The 22,212-nt window shown below is 36.6% G+C and overlaps 1 protein-coding gene across 3 annotated transcripts; it reads right to left on the bottom strand.

Moving 5' to 3' along the window:
* Positions 1–595: 595 nt before the first annotated feature.
* On the bottom strand, positions 596–21,777 carry LOC127846365 (protein BANP-like). 3 transcript variants are annotated; one of them, XM_052377567.1, is made up of 11 exons: positions 21,694–21,777; positions 16,368–16,505; positions 15,182–15,255; positions 14,596–14,762; positions 13,375–13,430; positions 12,913–12,999; positions 12,270–12,345; positions 11,360–11,523; positions 9,513–9,742; positions 6,447–6,635; positions 596–3,827 (listed from the first exon to the last, which is right to left on the bottom strand). In XM_052377567.1, exons 2-11 carry the CDS (start codon positions 16,483–16,485, stop codon positions 3,690–3,692), a joined length of 1,299 nt encoding a protein of 432 aa, XP_052233527.1. In that variant the 5' UTR covers positions 16,486–16,505; positions 21,694–21,777; the 3' UTR covers positions 596–3,689. The 3 variants fall into 3 exon arrangements, with proteins under 3 accessions (XP_052233527.1, XP_052233526.1, XP_052233529.1); XM_052377566.1 differs by having other exon boundaries at positions 21,545–21,735; XM_052377569.1 differs by having other exon boundaries at positions 6,447–6,617; positions 21,545–21,734.
* Between the last annotated feature and the right edge of the window lie 435 nt (positions 21,778–22,212).

A 22,212-nucleotide genomic window follows, 5' to 3' on the forward strand; every position in this document is an offset into this window, starting at 1 on the left:
TTTAGCGGGACCGCTACAGTATTTTAAGAGAATTTGAAGACACAAAAACTATGAGACTGAACATATAGTTGAAAAACAAATAAGTATCATAATTCTGACAACAAATCGTCGCAGCTTCCCTTTTCAAAATCATCTACACATTAAGATTGTTCAACCGAAAAGTTTGAGCGAGATCGACCTATTAGTTAAAAAGTAGTTGAAAATACAAGCTTTGTTTTATATAGTGGAAAAACACACAAAGTGCCAAATTGCTGCCAAAAATCATCGCATCCAGTATTCCATTCTTAACGATCATCAACAGATAAAGGTCATCCAACTGTGAAAGTTTCAGCTTGAACTATCCAGAAGTTTAGGGAGAGTTTAATACATAAGCTCTGAGACGTACATACGGACAAGTGCAATGCTTCATGCCTCCACTCCAATATATAGAGCCAACAACTTTGAGTATTTCTGTACACAGATGTATGAACAAAGATTTCGACTTATGCATGACACTTAAGCACATGATTAATTAGTTTCATTAGACTATTCAATACAGTCGTTTGTGTGGAATTTATTTTTACACGTCTTTTTGTCAATAGAAAGCAGCAAAGTATATCATCAAAGTTCTTTATTTAATGATTGTAATAATACGTGCAAATATGAGGAACAGCAACAATATATCATTAACACAAAACAACAAATTGCTAAATGTGAAAATCTTCCGGACTTTGCATAGGGACAAACACGTTTATAATATTTTGTCTTTACCCAACGGACATGTACAATTAATGTATAGACATTTCCAATATTGGATAACATCATATGATGATTCCAACGACAATAACTGTATTTACCAGTAAAATGAACATAACAATACATAAATTACCAGTGGAATGATATAACTGACTTCTTTTACATCATAAAATGTAGGATATACAATTTTCTTTTATAAATACATATCAAAATACTTAACTACTTTTTTAAGTCATGCCAAAGCACAGGCAAACATTTTCATACTTTTGAGAAAGTATTGTTTCAAGTTTTTTTTTGCAATGTTCATTTTTAACTCTGACAGCACAATGCAGTGTTCATTTTTCATTTTAATGACATTGACAATATGTTTTATGCATAGTCAGCAGGCTGCGTGATTGTTTAAGATCTGTAGGTGGTTCATACATACAATATCTGAGGTATAGTGTCCAATATGTAATCACCATAGTTACCATTAGGCTTATCAACTGGCACACTAAACTTGAGCTATATATGTGCAGTGCTCTGTACAAAGGGATTTAATGCATGTGCGTAAAGTGTCGTCCAAGATTGGCCTAAGCAGTCTGCACAAGGTAATCAGAGACAACACTTTCCGCTTAAACTGGATTTTGGCTAAAAAGAGACTTTCTTTAATCAGAAAATATCATTGTGGACTGCACAGGCTAATCTGGGATGACACTTTACCCACATGCATCAAACCTCCTCTTCACAAAGCACGGCCCATAAATATTATATATATATAAGTTAGTTATTTGGTTATGGGATCATGCACTTCATTCTGTATCTGAATACCACATTTCACATGTATTTATATTCTTAATTCACAATATTTAAAGCATAATTGTGAAGCAGGAAGGAGAAAGTCTCTTAATAAAGATGTAAACCAATGGGATTGTGAGATTAAGAAGAGTACGGACAAAATGTGCAATAACATGCTGTAATCAATATAAAGTATAACATTTAATTTTGGACATAAATATAACACTTTTTAAACAACAACTTTTATAAGTTATTCACACAACAACAAACTAACATATACTACAATACTTCAAGAATCAATAATTTGATAGCACATACACATTTTTATCAATAGTAATGTTATATTTTTACAATAACAAGACACACAAGTCGTGCTTAGCATTTTTTTTGCAAATTCAAACAAGAGAAGAGTTTCACCGCTACAAGATCAAACATATGAGCCGGTTTCTTGTACAACCAGGCCGCATGCGTGTCTGCTTTGTCCCAAATAAGTCTGTGCAATCTGCACAGGCTTATCTGGGACAATACTTCTGTCTGCACTCGACTTTTGCTAAGAAGTGACTTTCTTTAAACCAAATATTCTATCAAAGCAAAAAGAGACACTCTGATTAGTCGTTGCTGACTGCACAGGCTAACCTGGCACTATATTTTACCCATATGCATGAAGCCTTTTGCATGCTGGGTAATTTGTCATCTGCTAAAATGTCGTCTGCTGAATTTCTAAAATTAGCATTTTCTTCGATTTTTTCCAAAGAATACTATCAGAATAGCAAACAGTTTGGATCCAGATGAGACGCCACGTTCTGTGGCGTCTCATCTGGATCCAAACTGTTTGCAAAGGCCTTCAAAATTTGGTTCCAGCACTGTATGCATTAAGCCCATTTTTCTCAGAGAGTAGCTGGTATACAAAGACGAGTAATCTTAATGGTTAATCTTGTGTTACAGTGAATGTCCTAATTAAAGATCTGTCCATATTAATTGAATGGGTAAAGAAAACAAGAAAAAATAACACACAATTTGTTACCACAAGTGAATTAATATCTGTGTTCGTGTTCAACATATAATAAACATCTGTAAACCTATCAGTGTAATAATAAACTTTATTTACTTTGTATATGTGTATAGCAGAACACATAACATGATTGTTTAGTCATATCTGAATGTTTGTATGTTATTGCACCTAATGAATGAAATGATGATATAGGTGAATGTAAGTTCTTATGAATAACATCTATCTCTATGATAATCTCAACAGTTGACTTTAAACCAAAGGACAAACACATATGTTCAGCTTTGATACATGAAATGAATATGAAATACAAGCACTGTATAACAGTACTAGTCTATGAAGAAAAGACAACAACAATAAAATATCTCTTAACAAAAATGATAATCAATAAATTAATCCTTGCTTTAATGACACATTTATCCAAAAAGTAAATCTACTCTCAAGTACTGGTGATTGTTATTTTTACATAGTTAAGACAAGCAGAGCACCTACAGTTTGCTTATTTCACAGTGTAGCAAGATTTTTGACCGAACGAATACTGAATACAATCTCCATTTCACAATCTACTTTGTACAATTATAGAATAAAAAGTCATACTGCAATCTGTTTAATGTGACATTAGGAAAAGATGGCCCCACATTCCGCTTTTGTATGAAAAAAAACTTATGTCGGAAAAATGGATGATTGCATGTTGCTACACTTATTCACTTGCCATTTTACCCTTAGATTTGTAGTCTGTGCTGTGGTCTTTTTAAAAAGGTAAGCTGCACATACAAGTAACACAAATATGATATGGCATAGAAGGAAATAAAAAAAATTGAAAATAAAACAAACACCCTCATATTTCATTTTCATTAGAAGTATTGAAAGAACACTGGCCAAACTGTCTGCTACTTAATTTAATTTAGACCTATTTATGTAAGCTCGATTGCATTGAGCCTAAGGCTACTTGAAACAGTCTTGAGTCTGTTCCTTAGGTAGAACCAGCACTTGTTGTCTTTCAGGGAGCTCTACATCACCCTATGCCATCAAACCTGTGTCCTCACGGACGAAATATCCACTTCACAACGATGACCATAGAACTGCTACTTGACCTTTAAAAGCTTTATCACAGCCGAAGCCTAACATCACATCGCTAGAGGAACTGTGATCTAGGCAGGACGCACCATCAGGAGTCCGGTTGGTCGCCGCTTCCCGACTCGCGGTGGGATATCGAGTCTGCCAGCATGCCAGGCAGGGACACAGCAGACACTGCCACCTGTAGGCCTTCTGGGAGATCAGCCGCTGACAGGGACTGGATGTTGTGCTGCAAGGAATAATAAGCATTTAGTAATACATGAAATAAACATTAATAAAATAAAGTCGTGTTAATCATGCAAGCATAACACTACACCATGCAAGGACGCCAGCACCTCAGTGAGACATGTTCTGCGAAAACTGCGCTTACTGCATGTACATAAAGTGTCGGCACAGATCAGCCTATGCAATTCTCACAGGCCAATCTGGGACAACACTCTATGCTTTCATGGATTTGTTAAAAGATACAAGTAGTCTGTTCTGAGGGAAAATCCAGTATGGGCGGAAAGTGCTGTCACTAATGCACTAATGTGTGGAATGCACAGACTAACTGTAAAACAATTAAATTTCGTGTGGTACAAATTTTCTTGGATTTCGTTGGTCCGCTGAACCAGCAATTCAAGTACCAACGATTATTTAAGCATTTTTAATCAGAAATCGGTCATTTCAAATGTCATTTCCGACTTTTACTTTTGTTGTCTGTTATCCGAGATATTTGTTTTTTGTAAAAGTTTCTTCACTTCAGTAGGTCACATTACACTATATCTTGACAAATAAAATATTTCCGAATTGAAAATGTTATTGGTTAGTTTCCAACCATTTGACAATTAGTGCCAATTAAAGTTAAAAGAGACATTACGGTTTTCACACGTGTATTTTGGGGACCTTATTACTAAATTGTTACTACTAGTGGACCCATTGCGCACAGAATTGCAAATATTGTCAAAACAACATTGATGCAATTAGCAAGCGGGGACCCACAAGTGCGCCGCTTTATCGCTCTTATCGACAATTATCGGCAACACTTTCATGCTTCGGTGCACATTAACATCAAGTCTCGCTGTCAACACAGATTAGCAGATTATGCTACGATATTACTCTGGTTGTTGTAATAAAAGTTTAATTATCATGACGGTCAGTCCTCCCCAAAAATTTGAAATCCACGAAATTAGGTATCAACGAATTAGTGTTTATTTGAAATCCATGAAATTACGTGTCAACAAATTAGTTGGTTTTTATTAAACCACGAAATTTCATACCGAAGAATTTCTATACGTTTACAGTATCTGGGAAACGTTACACAAATGCATCAAGCCCAGTTTTGCCACAACTAGGCTCAAACAGGATCATGCTTGCGTGCTTGCATGGTTTTATGCTTGGCAGGATTTACAATATTTGAATTTATTAACGTTTTTTTGGATGTATTCTGTCATACTTGCATTTTTTGGTGTTTTGTATGGTAAGATTTACAGGATTTTCATTTTGATTTCCCCACTAAGCAAATAGTGACTAGTTTGTCTTTTAAATTGGCAAACAATTATATTTATAGAATTTCACTAAGAAAAGGTTTCCTGGTATCCATCAAGAGATCTCATCATCTACAACCTAAACTCTACTCAGAAGAATGTTAAAATATTGAGAATCTTTCACTCCAATCCCAATATACTGGTTCTTCCCTAGTAGCAGACTCAATAATGTCTTTTTTACCCTCTGGGTTTTGAAACAAGTTCAGCACAAATAAACACCATGAGTTTAGCATTACAACAATTGAAACTGATACAGATTTTTAACAGATACAATCGTGTCATACCTGACCCGAAAGTATGATTAATAATATGAAAACTAAGACCAGGTAATTAATAACATATGGTTTAGACCCTGGTGTTTTTATTGCAAGAAAACTTCCAAAAATTCATCCAATTAACAAACACAAACAAAACAAGAAGACAGGTAAGTACTTTTATACAACTTATATGAGCATGGCTCATGGATAATAGGGTTTAATGCATGTGTGATGTCATCCCAGATTAGCCTATGCAGTCTGCACAGACAAATCATGGATGACACTTTCTGCCTCAACTGGATTTTCTCCCCCTTAACTGGATTTTCTCAAAAATAAACTTCTCTTTATGAACAAGAGATGTGTTTGTCAGAAACACAATGCCCCCTAATGCGTCACTTTGAATTATTTTTTTGACCTTTGACCTTGAAGGATGACCTTGACCTTTCACCACTCAAAATGTTCAGCTCCATGAGATACACATGCATGCCAAATATCAAGTTGCTACGTTCAATATTGCAAAAGTTATGAAGAAGGTAAAAGTTTTGGTTAAAGTTTTTTTAAATAATTATTTTACCTTTGACCTTGAAGGATGACCTTGACCTTTCACCACTCAAAATGTGCAGCTCCATGAGATACACATGCATGCCAAATATAAAGTTGCTACGTTCAATATTGCAAAAGTTATGAAGAAGGTTAGTTTTGTTTTTTTGTTGTTTTTTACCTTTGACCTTGAAGGATGACCTTGACCTTTAACCACTCAAAATGTGCAGCTCCGTGAGATACACATGCATGCCAAATATCAAGTTGCTACCTTCAATATTGCAAAAGTTATGAAGAAGGTTAAAGTTTTGGTTAAAGTTTTGGGACACACACACACATACAATGACAGACAGGCCAAAAACAATATACCCCCGATCTTTCGATCCGGGGGCATAAAAATACAACAAAAGCTGAAAGTGTCGTCAATGATTAAACTGTGCAGTCTGGGATGACACTGTAAACACATGCATTAAACATCTTTTACTGAGCCTGGCTCATATGCATTCATTTCAAGGGCACACTTACGGGTACAGGGACCTGTATGACCTGGTCGCCCTGCAGGATCTGTATGTGCTGTGCGTGCTGTAGCTGAGAGATCTGCTCCGGCGTGGCGTGCAGTATCTGCACCTCCCCGTGAAGACCCTCCCCATGTAGCACCTGGCCGTCAAGATCATTCTGTAGATATACGTCCTGGTTCTGGAACACAGAGACACACTACACAATGTAAAGGCTAGCTTTGTAGAGACACACTACACAATGTAAAGGCTAGCTTTGAAGAGGCACACTACACAATGTAAAGGCTAGCTTTGTAGAGACACACTACACAACATAAAGGCTAGCTTTGTAGAGACACACTACACAACGTAAAGGCTAGCTTTGTAGAGACATACTACACAACGTTAAGGCTAGCTTTGTAGAGACACACTACACAACGTTAAGGCTTGCTTTGTACAGACACACTACACAATGTAAAGGCTAGCTTTGTAGAGACACACTACACAATGTAAAGGCTAGCTTTATAGAGCCACATTGCACAATGTAAAAGCTAGCTTTGTAGAGACACACTACACAATGTAAAGGCTAGCTTTGTAGAGACACACTACACAATGTTAAGGCTAGCTTTGTAGAGACAAACTACACAATGTAAAGACTAGCTTTTTAGAGACACACTACACAATGTAAAGGCTAGCTTTGTAGAGACACACTACACAATGTAAAGGCTAGCTTTGTAGAGACACACTACACAATGTAAAGGCTAGCTTTGTAGAGACACACTACACAATGTAAAGGCTAGCTTTGTAGAGACACATTGCACAATGTAAAGGCTAGCTTTGTAGAGACACACTACACAATGTAAAGGCTAGCTCTGTAGACACACTACACAATGTAAAGACTAGCTTGGTAGAGACACATTACACAATGTAAAGGCTAGCTTGGTAGGGACACACTACACAATGTAAAGGCTAGCTTGGTAGAGACACCCTACACAATGTAAAGGTTAGCTTGGTAGAGATACACTTCACAATGTAAAGGCTAGCTTGGTAGAGACACACTACACAATGTAAAGGCTAGCTTTGTAGAGACACACTACACAATGTAAAGGCTAGCTTTATAGGGATACACTACACAATGTAAAGGCTAGCTTTGTAGGGACACACTACACAATGTAAAGGCTAGCTTTGTAGGGACACACTAAACAATGTAAAGGCAAGCTTTGTATGCATTGTGATGTACACCTGACTTGAACATTAACATGTCAGTCCATGGGCCAATTGTTTTTTTTATATAGAGGATATTTGTTGGTTTCGGTGGAATATAGATTTAAATACACTAGTTATCATAGAAAATATGTAACATAATAAAGCATAAAAAGGCATAATTTGCAGACATGGCTTAGACTTGTAAGCTCAATTCATGGATGTGATTTAGGCAACACAGAGACATACCACAAGCTTTGTAGACAATGCCAGTAGACTATGGGCACAACTGACACACTTGTATGAACCTTATTCAGTGCGCCTTTAGTCTTTAATTTGGGGGTACATTTTAGCAGTTCTGCTCCAGAATCTACATGCACATTGGATTTAATGTATAATATGTGTTGAGATTGTTGTCAAAAATGCCAAATATAAACTTTTCCTTACAGAGTTTGATGGTGATTTGTAAAGAGGAAGAAATAGAGCATGTCAATACCTTTGCATATATGAAACCTGAGTGAGAGAATCAAATGTCTTATGCAGGTAATTTTCCTGTTAGACAAGACATTTTTCTTGCCCACTTGTTAAAAGATAATAAATATTTCAGAATGTAAAGATGATGCAAATTTTGGGAGTTAGTTACAAGATTATTTCATTGTAAACACTTCATACTATTTCAACTACAAACGGTCCACATTTATTAAAATACTAAAATATATCACAAAAGCCTACGATTAAAACTACATTTGGTTTTATACAAATGACTTAGCAATAGGGGGCAGGTAGAATTGTGCAATGTACTTCTTCCAGAAAAAATAACATTTTCAAACTTTTTTTATTTCTTCACACCCCTGATTAGCTTGCAATAAATTTAAAAGCTAACAAGGGACAAAATTGTCACAAAACCAGGTTTTCATTGTGAAAAAAAATCTGATAAAGGGAGACAACTCAAACTGAACTTTTGAAATGAACAAAGAAAATTAACCCCCTTTGTAAGTTTGTTTTAAAATAAATCTATTTTTAGTCGTGGCGACCTTGACATTGGAGATATGCACATGAATTTTTTTTTTTGACCTTTGACCATGAAGGATGACCTTGACCTTTCACCACTAAAAATGTGCAGCTTCATAAGATACACATGCATGGCAAATATCAAGTTGCTATCTTCAATATTGCAAAAGTTATGAGCAATGTTAAAGTTTTCGGACGGACACACGGACGGACGGACGGACGGTCAAAATTTGTGTGCGTATGGAAAGGCGTTGTCCATATACACATGCATACCAAATATGAAGGTTATATCTCAAGGGACATAGAAGTTAAGAGCATTTTTCGAAACCTTAACGCAGATTTTGAAACCTAAACGCAGACCCCTACTTCAAGGTCAAGGTCACAGGGGTCAAAATTGTTGTGCGTATGGAAAGGCCTTGTCCATATACACATGCATACCAAATATGAAGGTTATATCTCAAGGGACATTTATGGCCATTTTTGACCTTTGAACTCAGTGTGACCTTGACCTTGGAGATATCGACGTAATTATTTCGCGCGACACACCGTCCAATGATGGTGAACAAATGTGCCAAATGATTTTAAAATCTGACAATGAACGACATAGTTATGGCTCGGACAAGCTCATTTATGGCCATTTTTGACCTTTGAACTCAAAGTGTGACCTTGAGCTTGGAGATATCGACGTAATTATTTCGCGCGACACACCGTCCAATGATGGTGAACAAATGTGCCAAATGATTTTAAAATCTGACAATGAACGACATAGTTATGGCCCGGACAAGCTTGTTCCGCCCGCCCGCCAGCCAGCCAGCCCGCCCGCATTCACCAATCTAATAACCAGTTTTTTCCTTCGGAAAACCTGGTTAAAAACCCAGTATACATGTTGTATATGCATTGAGTCGTCATGGTTCATGGAATCCTCGTCTGATGTCATCATCTCCCCACCCATGAGGGAGTTGTTGTATGAGAAGGACTTCCCCCTGAACGCCTTCACTGTCAGTGGCATGCCCCGCTGTCGCCGGCGGAACGCAGTCCTACATTTGGAGTCTATGTTCTGCTTGATCCTGTGCCAGTCATCCTCTGAGATGTTGAACTTTGCTATCAAGTGACCTTGAATGGGAAAAGGCTTTGCTATAAAGTGACATTAAAAGGGATAAAACTTTGCTATAAAGTGACATTAAAAGGGAAAAAGCTTTGCTATCAAGTGACCTTGAAAGGAAAAAGCTTTGCTATAAAGTGATATTGAAATGGAAAAAGCTTTGCTATTAAGTGACCTTGAAAGGGAAAAAGCTTTGATATAGTCACATTGAAAGGGAAAAAGTGGTGGAGAAATTTAGAAACATATGGGAGCACTTATACTGTTTTATTATAATGTGAAGCCATCAAACATGATGGAGAAATACTATAATGTTACACTGATGCACCCAACAACAAAATGACAGACAGAAAGGACAAAAACAATATACCCCCGTTCTATCTATCCGGGGGCATAAAAAGGTTCTTTATGAATGTGTGTAAAGTGTCATTCATGATTCGCCTCAGACCGCACAGGCAAAACAGAGACGAAACTTTGGGACAACACTTCAACTTGAACTGGATTTTCACTAAGAAGAGACTTTCTTTAAACAATAAATACCTTAACTGAGGAGCTGCGCCATGAGCGCATGATACGCCCGTTGTTCGCCAATGAAGTAGTAAGGTAATAAATAACCCTTTGAATCATTTTTTTACTTCAGTTTATTTGTATTTGAATACATGGTTTATTTTATAAGTACATGAGCATGGAGCGCCGTCTCCTTGACATTCATACCATATCTTTTTTTGAGTATATGTATGCATTTCTTTAGAGGATATGGACTTGAAGTAAACCTGTTATAGATATTTTGACTCTGGAACAACAATTCAGAATTCCGTCAAAAACGAAAGGGGATCAGGGTTTATCAATATTAAGATTGTGTTGAAATTAGAAAAAAATCCATCGAAGGATATTTGAGCTACGGTAGGACATTCAATGAAATCACGAAATTTTGACGAACAAAGTCCCATAACTCTGGAACAACAATTCAGAATTCCGTCAAAAACGAAAGGGGATCAGGGTTTATCAATATTAAGATTGTGTTGAAATTTGAAAAAAATCCATCGAAGGATATTTGAGCTACGGTAGGACATTCAATGAAATCACGAAATTTTGACGAACAAAGTCCCATAACTCTGGAACGACAATTCAGAATTCCGTCAAAAACGAAAGGGGATCAGGGTTTATCAATATTAAGATTGTGTTGAAATTTGAAAAAAATCCATCGAAGGATATTTGAGCTACAGTAGGACATTCAATGAAATCACGAAATTTTGACGAACAAAGTCCCATAACTCTGGAACGACAATTCAGAATTCCGTCAAAAACGAAAGGGGATCAGGGTTTATCAATATTAAGATTGTGTTAAAATTTGAAGAAAATCTGTCAAAGGATATTTGACGTAGCGTACGACATTAACAGACGGACGGACGGACGGACAGACGGACGGACAGACGGACGGACGGACGGACAGACGCGGGGTATACCATAATACGTCCCGTCATAGACGGATAGACGGGCGTATAAAAATGGAAAGGAATATGCTGACTGCACATTCCAATCTGTGAAGACACTTTACCTAAATGCATTAAGTCCTGATTTCCCAGATTGCGGCTTATTTTCCAACAGGGTGATAAGCCGGTTTCACTTACATCTAATTCCATATATCATAAGAGGGTCCAGCTGTTTCTTTCCATGTTTTCCCTGGCCCGACAGGTTGGATATGGCCTGGGTTTCCCGGTCAAACAGGTAGTCCAGTAGAGTGAGTGCCATCTTCTCTGGAGTGCGACAGTTGGAGTGGATATGTAACAGATCACTGAAACAGCAACATATAACATGAGAAGGTAATATGGACCTGTCAATGGAGGGTCTTCTGAACCTTTATACAGAATTGTTGTCACAGATTTCTACTTTCTAGTAATTTACTTTGACACTGAAATTAACAAATATGAAAAGGTAAATTATTACTGAAAAACAACAATAACATGTTTTGAAGTAATTAACACTTAAAACATTTTTTAATTATCTGTACCAACTTGAGAGCCCCTCAAACTATTTAAGCAATTGACATATTTCATTAAATATTAATAATGAAGCAAGGTAATGATCACAGTTTTTTTTTCAAATGTGCAATGGTATAACTTCATCAAGGCTATATAAATCAATTTATTTCAAAAGGCCTCTTACACATTTGAAGAAAAGAAAAAAAAATACAAATAAATATCTGTTTGTGTACATAGGCAGATTACACAGAGAACATGTACAACAATATGAGCCTCTATCTGGGAAAGCTGGCTTTTATGCACCAGGGCAAAGAGTCATCTACCCAAGGCTAATCAGGGACCACACTTTTCACCTTGACTGGACTTTCATTTAGAAGAGACTGTCTTTAAGTGACACATTCCACAAAAGCTGAAAGTGTTGCCATGATTAACCTGTGGGGACTGCATACGCTCATCTGGGACAACACAGTACGCACATGCATTAAGCCCAGTTTTCCCAGAGCCAGGCTTATCTTAAAATCAGCCATGTAAAGAAGCTGTGTCCAATATAGTCCCCTACCTGGGAGTGACAGGACTTCGAACTCTCGTCTCTATATTGTGTTCATCACCCAGCCACGATCCATATGGATAGTCCTCTGCAAGACAAACACACAAACACACAATACTTTCAACAACCATATTGCTTACACTTAATTGCTTAAAAAAATGCTAAAAAAAGATGCTGCATTCAATCAATGAAAATATCCCTGATGGAAACTTTGTCGTTTTTGATTCATTGGCCAACTTAATAAGTCGTAGTCCAAAATTAGGTCAATGTCAAAATGAGGTCAGGTGAAGTGAATGTGCTGAGTTTTGAATGGAAGCAACAACGCTTTTAAGAAAAAAGTATTGATGTTAAGCAAACTGTCAATTTTGGTTAATCAAGGAATTGGAACTTTTAAAATTAGTATTTTTTTTTAGGTCAATCTTAAAGTCCAAGCGTGGTAAGGTCAAATGGAAGTTTCGTATTCCTCCCTCATCACATTTAATTATATTTGCGTTACAGATATGAGTTTTGAAAAAAATAATTACCAAAAACCATTTACTCCTTTTATAACAAGGACAAATTTAACCATAATTGCTAATTATGCACAACCTAATTCAAATATTCAAAGCTGTCTCATTAGCTAATTACACGACAGAGAATTGATAGTTGTTCATACCTTCACTATTGAGGGTGATAAGGGTGACATTTGGACCCAGTCCAGCTATCGTGTCTATGGAATTGAGTGGAGTACTACTGTCACCATCTGTCGAAAAAACAATTTAATATACATGTATTAAGAACAGCAAATATTACACACACTGTTCAAATCATATTTAAAATGGATGACATATGAACAGAGATTAGATATATAGAAGAACAAATACTTTACCAGATGTACTGAACGTTATAATATTTTTTGTTCATTTTGTATAGAAAGGTTTTTGCTATTTATTTAATACATTTTTTATTACGGAAATGCTCTTGTCTGATTTTATTTTTAAAGAAACAAGAAGCATTGACATGCAGAAATACCTGGAATCAAAAAAACTTTTGTCCTATTCTGTTCTATTCCAACATGTTATTTATAATCCCAGCACCTCAATCCGAGCAATTTTCAGGGACTACCCAGCAAACTTACCTGAGCCATCTCCACTACCTTTTCCATTCTGTTGAGGGAGTCCTACTACAAACGCCCTGGTAAAAGACACAAAAACAAATGCAATATTATCAGTGATTGAAATTAGCACAAGTTGGCAAGCAGAGCTTCCTTATCCATAATGTGTGTGATTGAAATGAAGCGCAACTTTCATAGTCTCATTGACAATTGAAAATGATTAGTCCAATATTGCATGGAAAGAATAAAATTAAAAATATATTTAACCCTTAAGGGTAAACCACTTGGATAAATTTTTGACCAATTTGTAATCCTTAACAAGATGTGTTTGTGAAACACTATGTCCCCGTATATGACATTTGACCTTGAAGGATGACCTTTACCCTTCACCACTCAAAATGTGCAGCTCCATGAGATACACATGCATGTCAAATATAAAATTGCTAGCTTCAATATTGCAGAAGTGACATTACATGAGCAATTTTGACACATATATTTGACCTTGAAGGATGACCTTGACCTTTCACCACTCAAAATGTGCAGCTCCATGAGATACACATTCATGCCAAATATCAAGTTGCTATCTTCAATATTGCAAAAGTACTCATCAAATGAGCGATTTTGGCCACATATATTTGACCTCTGACCTTGAAGGATGACCTTGACCTTTCACCACTAAAATGTGCAGTTTCATGAGATACACATGCATGCCAAATATCAAGTTGCTATCTTAAATATTGAAATATTGCAAAAGTGTACATTAAATGAGTGATTTCGACCCATATATTTGACCTTTGACCTTGAAGGATGACCTTGACCTTTCACAACTCAAAATGTGCAGCTCCATGAGATACATATGCATGCCAAATATCAAGTATCAATATTGCAAAAGTTATTGCAAATGTTAAAGTTGGCGCAAACCAACAGATCAACAGACAGGTCAAAAACAAAATGTCCCCCACTACTATAGTGGGGGACATAAAATTAAATTTTATTAAAGGCCTTTCTTACTAGATTCAAGTTTGAAATGCTTCATTTCCAAGATACTTATTAGCAGCAAACAGAAACAGACTGCGAGTTACTCACTCACTGAGTGGGAAAGGGTTAACATATGCATCCTAACTTGCATGAATTTCTGTACAAAACTGATCAATGACTTACATTTTGCCATTGAGACTATAACTTTTTTTCAAAGGAGCAGGATAATCACACAAGCTTGAAAACGGCATCTGGATGTATCCTTACCCCTTTTTGATTGAAGCATGGTTGCCTGAAGAATTCTGCTTACATAAGGCATAAACTTGTTCCACTTTGTCCTCAATGGCTCGAGTACGATTTGTGAGAGTATTTAGACAGGACTCGATACTGTCGAGGCGGAAACATATGGCCTTGTTGATGTTGAACAGAATTTGCTGGAATATAGAAGACGAGAAATAGTGGGCCCATGAATAACATTACAAACTCAATTATTGCCGATGAATAGTCTTGTAATAGGAGTACCACATAGAAAGTAAGGGACAATTAATTGTGTCTCATGGAATAATTAATTGACTGCTACTGCAAGCTATGGCTAAACATTCGTGGCACAAGATTAAATGGACTCAAGCTTAAGTACGTAGGGATTTATACAATAACATTTGCTTAAGTATGTCTACTGAGAACTGAATGCTTTGTAAGACATACATGTATGATGTAAGCAGTAAACCCTTTTACACTTGTCTTCATGTAACAATCTGTAATCAAGAGCTGATGTGGAAAAATTGTATTGAGAAAATAATATGAGATTCACATTCATTTAGACAATAATTGATAATGCTTAATATCTGTTTACCTTCACAGAAGCATCCGTGTTTATGTCAAAATCAACATCCACTTTACGTTGCTTAATTTGAGGTTCATATTTGTCTGAAAAACCATACAACAAATGACATGAAAAAACAACATCAAAAGAAAATGCATATTTTAATACAATCGATATGCTAAACAGAAACATTCATGTTTCCAAATTATGCATAAAGAGATTGTTTAAAACACTAGTTAAACAAGGCCTTCAAAGGTTAAATGCAACATATTTAACAAAATTTCAAATAATATTTTCTTTAATATTGTAAACAATCTTTTTTTTTATCAAACACAATTCTTAAACAAGCAAATTCGTTGAATTGATATCCCCAGCCAATATGCTTCTGGACACAAAAGTGTTATATTTGACACTCAAAAAAGCATTTTTTCAAGATACAAAGGGCCATAACTCCTTTATTATCCAATGGTGTACAATGCCATTTGGCGTGCATCATCCTCTTATCCATATATATATACTAATACCAAGTTTCAATGAAATCCGCCAAGGCACTTCCAAGATATGGCTCCGGACACAAAAAAGCATTTTTCCAAGATACAAAGGGCCATAACTCTGTTATTAACAGATGGTGTACAATGCCATTAGGCGTGCATCATCCTCTTATCCATATATATACTCATATTAAGTTTCATTGAAATCTGCCAAAGCACTTCCAAGATATGGCTCCGGACACAAAAGTGCCGGACGGACGGACAACGCCAAAACAATATCCCTCCGCCTATGGCGGGGGATAACAAGAGATTGCCAAGCAATATGGTCCCCTACCTGTGAAACTCCACTATTTTCAGATTTTTTAATTTTTATATATTTGTTGCCATAGCAACCAGAATTCTTGACCAAGGAACAAAATGATATGACGTGCATAATGTCCTTATTGCCATCTGTCCATGTTTCAAGTTTCATGAAAAAATACGAAGAACTTTAAAAGTAATCGCAGGATCCAGAATAGTGTGACAGACTGACTGACAGACTGAGAGCAAACCCCCCTGTTTCACCCATAGGGACAACAAGCTTGAGTATTCAATGACATGGTCTTCAGTTCATTGATACTGGGGATTTAATTGCAATTTCACCCTTAATTTGCAGTCTGTGCAATGTTCTGTTGAAAGAGGAACACTTCACATACAAACAACAAAGCATCATTCAACGGTTTTACCTTCATGATCGGAACTGGAATCCAAATGATCTTCAGGTGTTGTATCCATCAGGCCAGCCACAGCTATCTGCACTAGTGGCTGACCACTGCTGCCTCCTATAGCACTGCCTGTAGCCATCTATCCAGGGGTTGAGATGCCTACAGAGTAGTTGTACACAACACATTACATTTGTATATGTATTCAAATTGATTTTATGTAATTATCTGCCTTGATACACAATTATATGATATAATCTTGTCTTGTACAGAGTCTTCAGTTATGACGTCAGCTAAATTACTTTTTTTATTTGTAGTGTAATTTTCTAAAAACAGTTTGGTAAAATTAAAACACATTGTTTATGTTGATCTACAGCTCTATAATTGTTGAGATAGGTCAGTATTGATCTCTGATAAGTATTAACAGTTATTGTTTTCCACATGAAGAGCGTGTTTTTGGTCTCATGTGCAGATTCAATCGAGGGGGAATATATTTAAAAGTAAAGGTTTAGCAGTTTTACTGCTCAAACCACCTGAAATAGTTTTCCCAATTAAATAAGACCGTTTTTATCTTGACAAAAATCAAATGATTCCCTCATATCAAGTGTCTCCTGATATTGATAATTTTGTTTACATTTAGATCAAGGCTCTTGTTATATCGGCACACACATGTTTTCCAACAATTCTGTTTCCTTTACATAACTATGCTTGAAAATGAATACAGACACGACAAAAATGAGGAAAAAATCAAGTATAATTGCATTTAAAAATCTTTCTACAATCTGAAATAATCCAAATTTATCCCTATTCAATTCAATTTTTTTGGTCCTCTTCATTAACTCTTTCATTATTGCAAAGTGAGGCAGACAACTGCGCTAGTGAAACTGTGTAAACACAACATATTCATGTATAAATATTTTTTTTAAAGAAAATACCTTTACTTTTTCCCCCAGATTCTCTGAAAATGTTGCATGAAACAATCTAGCATAAGAACTGTGCGCACACATTGTGGAAATTGTGGTGACATGATGATATACATTGTACACATGTTCAGTGGGTTTAACCCGTCCCTTTTACTGTACAAGATCCCTCTCTGGGGCATTGTGGAACAAGAAACTATGTACAAAACATGACCTACCTAAGGAAATAACGTAAATAAATAACAAAAAACAACAACAACAAGAGAGTAGAATAGTATTTGTAAAAACATATAAAGGGAGATAATTCATTATGCTCTGGACAAAAATTTACTTTGAAATTAAATAAAGGGATATAATTCAAACACTAAGGTAGATAGAGTTATGGTTCTTAGTCACTGCACTTCTCCTACTTGCTATCTGTTTAAGTTTCAATTAAATCCCTTCAGTAGATTTAGAGTTATGCTCCGGACAAAAATTTACATTAAAATTATATAAAAGGGGAGATAATTCAAAACAAGGGCTGTTTGTAAAACATGCATGCCCCCCATATGGGCTGTCCGTTGTAGTGGCAGCCATTGTGTGAATACGCTTTTTGTTACTGTGACCTTGACCTTTGACCTAGTGACATGAAAATCAATAGGGGTCATCTGCGAGTCACGATCAATGTACCTATGAAGTGTCATGATCCTAGGCAAAAGCGTTTTTGAGTTATCATCCGAAAATCATTTTACTATTTCGGGTCACCGTGACCTTGACCTTTGACCTTGTGACCTCAAAATCAATAGGGGTCATCTGTGAGTCATGATCAATCTACCTATGAAGTTTCATGATCCTAGGCATATGCGTTCTTGAGTTATCATCCGAAAACCATTTTACTATTTCGGGTCACCGTGACCTTGACCTTTGACCTAGTAACCTCAAAATCAATAGGGGTCATCTGCGAGTCTTGATCAATCTACCCATGAAGTTTCATGATCCTAGGCATATGCATTCTTGAGTTATCATCCGGAAACCATTTTACTATTTCGGGTCACCGTGACCTTGACCTTTGATCTAGTGACCTAAAAATCAATAGGGGTCATCTGGGAGTCATGATCAATCTACCCATGAAGTTTCATGATCCTAGGCGTATGCATTCTTGAGTTATCATCCGGAAACCATTTTACTATTTCGGGTCACCGTGACCTTGACCTTTGACCTAGTAACCTCAAAATCAATAGGGGTCATCTGCGAGTCATGATCAATCTACCCATGAAGTTTCATGATCCTAGGCGTATGCGTTCTTGAGTTATCATCCGGAAACCATTTTACTATTTCGGGTCACCGTGACCTTGACCTTTGACCTAGTGACCTCAAAATCAATAGGGGTCATCTGCAAGTCATGATCAATCTACCTATGAAGTTTCATGATCCTAGGCGTATGCGTTCTTGAGTTATCATCCGGAAACCACCTGGTGGACGGACCGACAGACCGACATGTTCAAAGCAATATACCCCCTCTTCTTCGAAGGGGGGCATAAAAATAGGTAGATAGAGATATGGTTCTTGGTCACTGCACTTCTCCTAGTTGCCATATGTTTATATTTCAAGTTTCAAGTAAATCCCTTTAGTAGATTTAGAGTTATGCTCCGGACAAAATTTACTTTAAAGTTATATAAAAGGGGAGATAATTCAAAAACATAGGTAGATAGAGTTATGGTTCTTGGTCACTGCACTTCTCCTAGTCGCCATATGTTTATATTTCAAGTTTCAAGTAAATCCCTTTGGTAGATTTAGAGTTATGCTCCGGACAAAATTTACTTAAAAGTTATTTAAATGGGGAGATAATTCAAAAACTGAGGTAGATAGAGTTATGGTTCTTAGTCACTGCACTTTTCCTTCTTGCCATCTGTTTATATTTCAAGTTTCAAGTAAATCCCTTCAGTAGATTTAGAGTTATGCTCCGGACAAAAATTTACTATAAAATTATATAAAAGGGGAGATAATGCAAAAACTAATGATGATAGAGTTGTGGTTCTTGGTAACTGCACTTCTCCTAGTTGCCATGTGTTTATATTTCAAGTAAATCCCTTCAGTAGATTTAGAGTTATGTTCCAGACAAAAATTTACTTTAAAATTATATTAAAGGGGAGATAATTCAAAAACTAAGGTAGATAGAGTTGTGGTTCTTGGTCACTGCACTTCTCCTAGTTGCCATCTGTTTATATTTCAAGTTTCAAGTAAATCCCTTTAGTATATTTAGAGTTGTGCTCCGGACAAAAAATTACTTTAAAGTTATATAAAAGGGGAGATAATTCAAAAACTAAGGTAGATAGAGTTATGGTTCTTGGTCACTGCACTTCTCCTAGTTGCCATCTGTTTATATTCTAAGTTTAAAGTAAATCCATCATATAGATTTGGAGTTATGCTCCGGACAAAGTTTCAGCCGGACGGACAGACGGACAGGACCAATTACTATATCCCCTCCGAATTTTTTTCAGCAGGGATAAAAATAAGCATTTCAAGTGTCCTTTAGACTGTCTAGTTTCTACATGCAGTATGATGCCACCACTTCCATGAAAGCTTCAAGGCTGGGAGCAGGTACAAGATGGTCTGGCAGTTGGTTACAGAGTCTTGTTGCTGACGGGAAGAAGGTATGTCTCCGGTAGTCTGTTCTGCAGATTTATGCACCTTACAGTGTTGCCTCTTATGGATGTTATAGCAGGGCGGAGGTAGGGGTCAGATAAGATATCAATCAGGTTGTTAGTGATTCTTTACATCATAGTGACCTTAGCTGTTTGGCGCCTCTCTTGAAGGGCTTTTATCTGTGAGCTGCTGCTGGTGGTCCTGTAACCGCCTTTCAAGTAGCGAGCAGCGTGTCTCTTGACTGCTTCAAGCTGGTCAATACATGTCTGAGTGTAAGGGTCCCATGCAGTAGCAGCGTACTCCAGTGTTGGCTGCACTTAGGTGGGCAGCTTGACATGTTTCGCCTTTAGGAAGCCTAGGCTGGTACATGCCTTCTGAGCGGCAACATGAGGTTTCCAGGACATGTTGTTTGAGATTGGAACTTCTAGGTATCAGCCTTCCCTAACTGGATTGGATGCTTATAGGCCCGGTAAATGACTGCTCAATATGCCAAAAGATGATATGGAGGTATTGTAACTTGTGTTTAATGACCCGACACTCGTCTGCCACATGTGGTTTATTCAGGGACCCAAGTTTAGGTCCCTGGGTTTCACTTTATGACACCATGTTTTCTTTGTAATTGTCTGGACAGTATCCAATCATAACGAGATAATCGGTTTGTGATGAACAGAGGTGCAATAAAACACTGGAATATAAAGCTGCAACTAAGGGTGTCAAAATTAGTTTGAACAATTAAATAAAACAATTACATTAGTCAAGGGAATTATTTAATGCGTAACAAGGTAAGTTTTTTTCAGACATAAAGGTTCAAGTCAGTTAGTGAGTTACCCTATGTTGCGTACAGAAAATAGACCTATTGGTTGTTTGCTTTCATCCTTATTTGTTTTCGTTCATTAAATTTAATTTATTCTGAAAGAATTTCAATTTCTGAGATTTTTTTATACTCCTAATGGTCATGAAGAAGTGCCAAGGTAGAGATTTTTGTGGTAACCACATAGCGAGCTCTTAGATTGTGTTCAACTCCCGAGTCTGTTGTGAGTAAAACTAATAATAACAACAATATAACCGTTCCAAAGATGCATTCCCTTGCACGCTAATGTTTTATTTAGACATAATTAGTAAAATTGTATTTGATATGTGCATGATTATCATTAAAAACTGTGATTTTATCAACCTTCTCTATATGCGCTTATATGAATTCCACCTCTTTTTGCCAACCAGTGGGAGGAGTCTAAACTTTGCAGGTGCGCGTGACGTCACTTGTCAACTGGTCTATTAAATCAAATCTTTTAATAGTAACATACAGGGCTTGTTTTCTTCTGTGAGAATTTAATGGCTGTTTTTCACAATTTTGGGAAATTCACGACTGATATTTTCACAATTTCAAGAAGTTTGCGACTCAAATTTTCACACTTTTTGCAACTTCAGATTTCATTTTTTTGCACAATTTTGACCAGTTTGTGACTCTTTTCTACACAAAAGGGGGGGGGGGGGGCAAGGCCGCTTAAAAAAACAATAACAAAAGCCGTGACATATATACCCAAATTTATTTGAACAAATGCCATTTCGGGAAAGTTCAACAACAAAAGGGTCTAAAAAGTATTGTCTGGTCAGGCTAGTTTACTTAGTCAGCAGATTTAGAGAATAATTCCATACCAACTTGTTTGACGCGATTGCCACTCACTGGCAAACATGGTGACCACTGATCGTCAAACGGAATTATATCAGTCTGATTTACTACATGTTCCCATAGTACAACTTATGAAATATGGATTTTATAAATCAGTTTCAGTTTTGACATTTACCCGCTACTGTTGTCAAACAAAATCCCGTATTCTCTCTCGTTCAACGTTAATGGCGTCAAAAACGTTATTCTGCGAGAATGAAGAGAAAGCGCATGCGCCAAAATTTTAGAACGGAAGGAAAATGGTTACATGCCACCCATTTTCATGCACAATATTAAATTATTTTTAGAGGTAACCCACCGGGATAACAAGATGATATACCGAAGCTCGGAACCAGTTATTTTTCTGATCGAAATTTGATAAAATATACTTTCCGTTTAAATTATATGGAGTATAAATCCTTGCGATGATTTATCAGTCAGAAATTTGTTATTTTAACTTGGGGGAAGGGGGGAGGTATAAAACCCGGAACTATCCGGAAATCTTTATGGTAAAACCCGGATCCGATATAAATGGTTATAACTTCATTATTATTCGTCCGATATTAATTATAATGGTACCGTTGTAAAGAAGATCCTCTACAGATTCTAACCATATCAAAATATTTTATGGCAGGGTCGTAGTCGGCCTGTAAATCGC

Source organism: Dreissena polymorpha, chromosome 9 (assembly GCF_020536995.1).
Source record: "Dreissena polymorpha isolate Duluth1 chromosome 9, UMN_Dpol_1.0, whole genome shotgun sequence".
Classification (NCBI taxonomy): domain Eukaryota; kingdom Metazoa; phylum Mollusca; class Bivalvia; order Myida; family Dreissenidae; genus Dreissena; species Dreissena polymorpha.

Excerpts from the sequence above, each read along its gene's own strand:
- LOC127846365 (XM_052377567.1), bottom strand. The coding sequence starts at position 16,485 with ATGGCTACAGGCAGTGCTATAGGAGGCAGCAGTGGTCAGCCACTAGTG. Across the intron at positions 12,346-12,912 it reads TATCACCCTCAATAGTGAAG|AGGACTATCCATATGGATCG; the intron begins GTATGAACAACT and ends TTTGTCTTGCAG. Across the intron at positions 11,524-12,269 it reads CGAAGTCCTGTCACTCCCAG|TGATCTGTTACATATCCACT; the intron begins GTAGGGGACTAT and ends TTGCTGTTTCAG.